This window comes from Neopsephotus bourkii, unplaced genomic scaffold (assembly GCF_033783945.1).
Source record: "Neopsephotus bourkii isolate Nb327-2 ecotype Australia unplaced genomic scaffold, CSIRO-AGI_Nbou_v1 NB_668, whole genome shotgun sequence".
NCBI classification, from domain to species: Eukaryota; Metazoa; Chordata; class Aves; order Psittaciformes; family Psittacidae; genus Neopsephotus; species Neopsephotus bourkii.
The window spans coordinates 2,595,815-2,601,814 of record NW_026901167.1 but is presented as its reverse complement, the minus strand read 5'-3'; the positions used below and the strand labels follow the sequence as shown (position 1 = coordinate 2,601,814).

The window sequence follows — 6,000 nt, the reverse complement described above, 5'->3', positions numbered from 1 at the left end:
GTGCAGGTATTTAACAGAAATAAATGTTTAACTGTTTTTCATGAGATGAGTCTGCTCCTGTGTAACACGGTGAGTTCGATACCTGGCTGTAGTAGTACGTGGCAATGAGAACATTAAAAGTATTCCAAGACCAGGCATCTCCTCTGGATGGCATAGCTACATAAATCAGGGATCTCCCGGTGAGCAGGGCCACCTCTCATGGTTACCCTCCTGAGGCTGAGAGATCCCTTACCTGACACCAGGCATCCATGGCTTGGTGAGTGGCATTTTTTGCACGCAGAGCACATTTAAGATACATTTTGTAAGCTAAACTGATAAATAGTAAACAGTATTGACCACCAGTTAATCTGTACTTATTAAATATTTTACATTCCCAGATTTACTGATGAGAACTCAATGAACTAACTACTAGCAGTCACAGTTAGGATTTTCCATAGCTTTTAAGTAGGACAAGAATTCTCTTAGTTGGATCCCTAGCTGGATTTCCAGTGACCATTCCCAACAGGCACCTTGCCTGCAATCGCTCTGCTTTGCAGCTGCCTGTGCACTGCTTTTGCCAGAGTCAGGGCAGGCTAGTCCAGGGCTTATTTCATTTCACTAGGGTGAACGTTGCCTACCTCAGATGCCTGGGATATAAATCGGTTGCTGGCTTAAAAAGGCTGCGACTGGGTGCTCCTCCCGTGGTGCTCACGGGGTGCTCCAGAGGGTGGCATCGCAGCAGCAGTTTCTGATGGACACATCGGTGTGGAAGGAAGCTGCGGCTGTGCTGCCACTTGCTCTGCAGCTGTAGAATTCCTCATTGCTTGGGACACCACAGCTGGACCCTCGGGGGCAGGAGCTCACACACATCCTCCCTTTCCCTGGCTCTATTTTATGTCCCATCTTTTTTCCGTCATCTGATGATTTCTGAACTGTTGGGGGAGCAGCAGCAGCCTTAGCGGAGGCACAAAGGAAATGCAAAGTGACCTGGGGAATGGGACCAAGGAGAGGGTATTCTTACCACGGAGCCACAAGGAATGTGGCTGCACTGAGCATTCTGGAGGGGCAGGAAGAGGGGCTGGTCTGGCCACTAGTTCTCAGTTGCGCAAGCACATTCACAGGTGAAGGTGTCACAGTGTACCAGAGGAGAAAGTCATGCTTGCCCAGTGAGTGCAGCAGTAATGACGCAGTCATCAAAGGCAGCCAGCACTGAGCGTGGCTGTTTGAAGTGAAATGAGGGTAATTAGAAAAGGGCTGAAGCTTTTTCAGGTTGTGCACTGGAACTGAGGTGGCTCTCGGGTTAATGAGCTTCATAAACTGGGACCTGGCTGCAGTCACCGTGCCCATGCTTGGTACAATACCACTGCTCCCCTAAAACCTCCCTCCTCCTCTGTGCAATGTGAAAGGAAACCATAACATCCAATTCAAGAGTTAAACCCCAAACTCCTCTGCCTTCGAAGCAGCTCAGTGATAAAGCACCATATGAACCGCAGTCTTCTTCCAGTGAACACTCAGTCTGCATTCAGAGGTATGAGGAAAAGGTACTTGTCATTGCAACTTTCCTTCTGCTCCCTGTGTCTAACCACCATGTTAAACCCTACAAAGCTGCTCTGTCTGAGCTAGAATACAGAGAACAGAACCCCAGCCTGGTTTGTGTTGGAAGGGACCTTAAAGCTCCTCCAGCTCCAACCCCTGCCACGGGCAGGGACCCCTTCCACTGGAGCAGCTTGCTCCAAGCCCCTGTGTCCAACCTGGCCTTAAGCACTGCCAGGGATGGGGCAGCCACAGCTTCTCTGGGCACCCTGTGCCAGCGCCTCAGCACCCTCACAGGGAAGAGCTTCTGCCTAAGAGCTCAGCTCAGCCTCCCCTGTCTCATTTTGTACCCATCACCTCTTGTCCTATTGCTACAGTACCTGATGAAGAGTCCCCTTGTAAAGACAAACCTTGGCCCAAAATACAACTATGGTCTGAGATCAGAGCCAGTGTGTGTTACAAGCACTCACCCAGAAGAGCTTTTCAGTGGCCTGGTTATGGCTGTAAATAAGCAGACAAGCCCACTCCTTCCTTTGTGGTTTTCCCATCTCATCTCCTTTCAGACAGGTTCTCAGGGACCACCTTACACTACAAAAGAAAGCATTTTATTATTGTTTTAAGCCACTGTTACCGCTTTGCATGGACAGAGCGGCTTGGAGAGTCGCCAGGACCAGCACCAGAGACCAGCTCCAGCACCCAGTGAAGGACTCAACGAGGTCTCAGAGTTCTTTGTAACTCTCTGTTTATTAAAAATATACGTCTCCTTGGAAGAAGCCCTGGTAACCAAGCAGCGTTGTCCTGATCGGCTCGAACCCCTCAGCAGTGCCATGGAGCACATCCTCTCCTCCTTGTGACTTCATGGGAGGGAGACAGGAAGAACAAGAAAAGGAAAACGAAGGCAGGAGCAGTGTCCCTGGCAGTTCAAGGGCTCCTGCTTCCCCCTCTCCGCTTCTCCAGGGGCTGACACCGGAAGCTGAGGCAGGACCAGTGGGGCAGGAATCTGTTGCCAAGTTTCCTCATGTAGGGTCAGTCCCACAGCAGCAGCATCCTCCTAGCCTGCGGCATCACTTTCTGTCCCGGGAAGCAGCTCGGTCCCCATATGGCTCCATGTGGTACAGGAGGAGTAACAACAGCTTCTCCCGGAGCTGTACAGAGTCCTACAGCAGCTCCTGTGGCCTGTGCATGCCTGCACTGACTGACACCCTGATAACCACCACCACCAGGCACAGGGACCAGCACTCCTCATTTATCCCTGTAAAACAGGGGAGGGAGAATGGACCAAGACTTACCTGCTTTGCTCACAGGGTGACCTCTTCTGTTCTGGTGCTTGGCACTGTGACTAAGAACCAGCATTCACCGGTCCTCTGGAGGTGGGAGCTCTTCTCCCTGTGCTACGAGTACCCACCAACACTGCTCTTCTTCCAAGGCTGCGCAGCTTCCCCCAGGGCTCTTCCCATGATGTGGAAGCCGCTGTCCTCAGAGCCAGACACTCCTCAGCTCAGGGCCAGCAACGTCACCTCCCTTGGAAACCCCCACGTGCAGCAGTGGGTGCAGCTCTGCAGCCCCTGCCCTCCCGGGCACCCGGCTTGGTCTCCTAAGGGGACCCTGAGAGGGGGAGCAGACCCAGTGGCAGGAGGAGGATTTATGCACAGGCGGCAGAGGCAGAGCCCCAGCTCTGGAAGCAGCCGGAGCCATCCCTGCTGGGTGGGAAGGACGGACCTTCCCCTGGGAGGGCTGCAGAGCTGGGACTGTGGCACAGAGCAGGGAAGCAGCTCTTCAGTGCTGTTCCTGAAGTGGGAAGTGCGAGTGTCCATCCAAGGCACAGCTGCGGCTCTTCCTGCCCGTGGCTGATGCAGAGGGAATGCCAGCACACTGCCCCCAGCTGGAAGGGGTCACCTCACCTGCACCCACAGGCACAGGGCCAGCCCAGCATCCTGCGTTTCCCACAGCCAGTACATTTGTTCCACGTGGCCAGTACAGTAATTCCTAACTAACCACTGTCGCTCTGGATTCTATTTACAAGAGAGCCAGTTTAAAAAAGTAAGTTAAAAAAATTGATTTTATACCCATTCAGTTCATGATTAACAAGAAAAAATGAAATAGTGGGAAAAAAAACCCAAAAAAAACCAAAAAGCAGCCAACACAGCAACACAACATGGTTTTGGTTTAAAATCAGCTTAAAAAAATAGAACCAAAAGGAAACCTCTCATGCAAACACGTACGTGGTGTGGAAAACAATGTGCAATTTAATATGTAGCATCATCCATTCCCTTGCTGGGGCCGGCTCCAGAGCAGCTGCTCCTCGTGCTGCTGCTCTGCATCCCCGGCCCCGTGAGATGAGGGCGAGGGATGGACCCGGACCCGGACCTGGACCTGGACCCGGACCCAGACTCAGCCCTGGGCCCGGAGCCGCCCCCGAGGCGCCCGGGACTGGCTGAGCTCCTCCTGCCCACGGGGACTCCCCTTGCCCAGGGCTGGGGCACAGGAGCCAAGAGCTCCTTGCGACAACGCGGTGCCTTTCACGAGAGGTCCCTCCGGTTTCCCAGTCCACGTCCATATATATATATAATATATATATAATATCTCTCTCTATATTATATATAAATTACATATACAGATAAATAAAATGCCTTCTGCTGCCTTTCTGTCGCACTGTTCAGAGCTGCCCGACAGTCACGCTTGGGAAAATGCCCCTGGGGCTCTGATACTAGCTCATGTGCTCAGAGTCCATCGCTTCACTTGTTCCTTACGTTCCTTACGTTAGTCCTCAGCCACCTCCTCCCATGTCGATTCTTGAATTAATAATAATAATAATAATAATAATAATAATAGTAATAAAAAACGACCTTGAATGGGTTCTCATCTGTCTCTAATGGAGCAGTGGGAAGGTCCATGCAGGAACAGCGGGAACAGTCACGTGAGGAATGAGATGAGTTCATCCCAACAAAAGAAACAGGACTAGAAAACTCAATTTTGCGACGATCTAAAAAAGGGGCAGGAATAGTTTTCATATCCCCCCCTCGGGGCAGAGGGCTCGGGTGAGGTGGGACTGAAGAGATCTTCTGCTCGCAGGGAAGCAGGAGGGGAACATCTTCAGAGTTTCTCTGGGGACGGGACCCAGATGTAGTGCCCGGATTGGTCCTCAATGATCTGTTTGATTTTGCTGTAGATCTCTTCCAGAGAGTCTCCTTGTACAATGGCTGGAGAGGAGAACAAGCAAGATCTTGAGCATCTGGCAGCGCCTTCCCCACCACCAGCCAAAGGAAGGGCTCCTGCAGGGGGTACCCGGTGAGCCCCGCACTGAAGGGGCCGGTGCTGGCGTGGCCAGCGAGTGAATGAAGAGCCTGCCCCAGAGGAGCCGCTGCCGGGGTTAACCCAGCATGTCCAAGGGGATTAGCGAGAGCTGATCCCGCTGCAGAGCGCTCCCGGGACGGGCTCTCCACAGCGGGCACTTAATCAGCTTGGCAAAGGGTGCCCGGGCACCCCAGGCCGCGGCTGCGCCGCTGCAGGGACCAGAGCCCTCGCTTGGATTAGCCCCAAACGGGGCTGTTCATCCCCTGCAGCCCCTGCTGAGGGCTCCTCCTGTTTGCTGCTGCTTCTGCAGCCAGGTAGGAATTGCAGTGCTCTCTGGCTGGAAAGGGCAGTGTGCGGCTGGGAACTGCACAAAGACCAGCAGCAGCCCTGCTGCTTAGTACGGGCTCAGTACAGAGCACTGCACTGTGCTGCCTACAAGGGAGGAGGATGCACATAGAATCAGAGAATGGTTTGGGTAGGAGGGGACCAGAGCTCCCCTGGGCACCCTGTGCCAGAGCCTCACCACCCTCACAGGGAAGAACTTCTGCCTTTCATCTAACTTAAATCTCCCGTTTCAGTTTGAACCCATCACCGCTTGTCCTGTCCTTTCCAAACCAAACCAGCTGAGATCCTATGGAACAGTTCCTGCGCTGGGGGAAAGGTGACAGAGCAGTGTCTGCCTCTCTCCCTGCCCTGTTCACATCTAATCATGCTGCAGACGTTAGTTTCTTAATGCCCAGGGATGTCTGTGCCATGAGCCACTCGCCTCTGCAGGCACAAAGTGCCAGGCAGCCCCTCTGCTTCAGCAGCCAGCTGAACGGGCTCTGCTCCTGGGAGAGGCTCTGCAGTCACTCGGGGCAGTCTCCACCACGGACACTTTTCTCTTCTGAAAACACCTTTCCCCTTGCAGGGAGCTGTTTCCTGCAGCCCTCGGCCTGTGCTGCGCTCCCCTGCCTGGGGAGGGGGCTTGGGGATGCTGTTAGAGCTGGCACTAAGCGCTCACCAGCTCTGCCTGCCCTGTCCCCTCCTCCAGAGCTGGTTCAACCCCTGTCCCTGCCCCTGGCACTGCCCTCGGCACAGCCCTCCTGGCAAAGCGCCCTTTCTGTGCTGCTTCGCTGACCCTGTGGCTGGGACAGTGCGGGAGGGAGGCCACAGCAGCTGGACCACGAGGTCGATCGGCAGGAGCCGGCTCAG

At 53.8% G+C, this 6,000-nt stretch overlaps 1 protein-coding gene across 7 annotated transcripts in view; it reads right to left on the bottom strand.

The window, feature by feature from the left end:
• Positions 1-4,320: 4,320 nt before the first annotated feature.
• Positions 4,321-6,000, bottom strand: part of DLG3 (discs large MAGUK scaffold protein 3) — a 67,818-nt gene continuing 66,138 nt past the window's right edge. For all 7 annotated transcript variants that reach the window (XM_061353253.1, XM_061353247.1, XM_061353248.1 and 4 more), the window contains one exon: positions 4,321-4,712. In XM_061353253.1, coding sequence (XP_061209237.1) covers positions 4,606-4,712 — 107 coding nt within the window. In that variant the 3' untranslated portion in view covers positions 4,321-4,605. The remainder of the gene's footprint in view (positions 4,713-6,000) is intronic.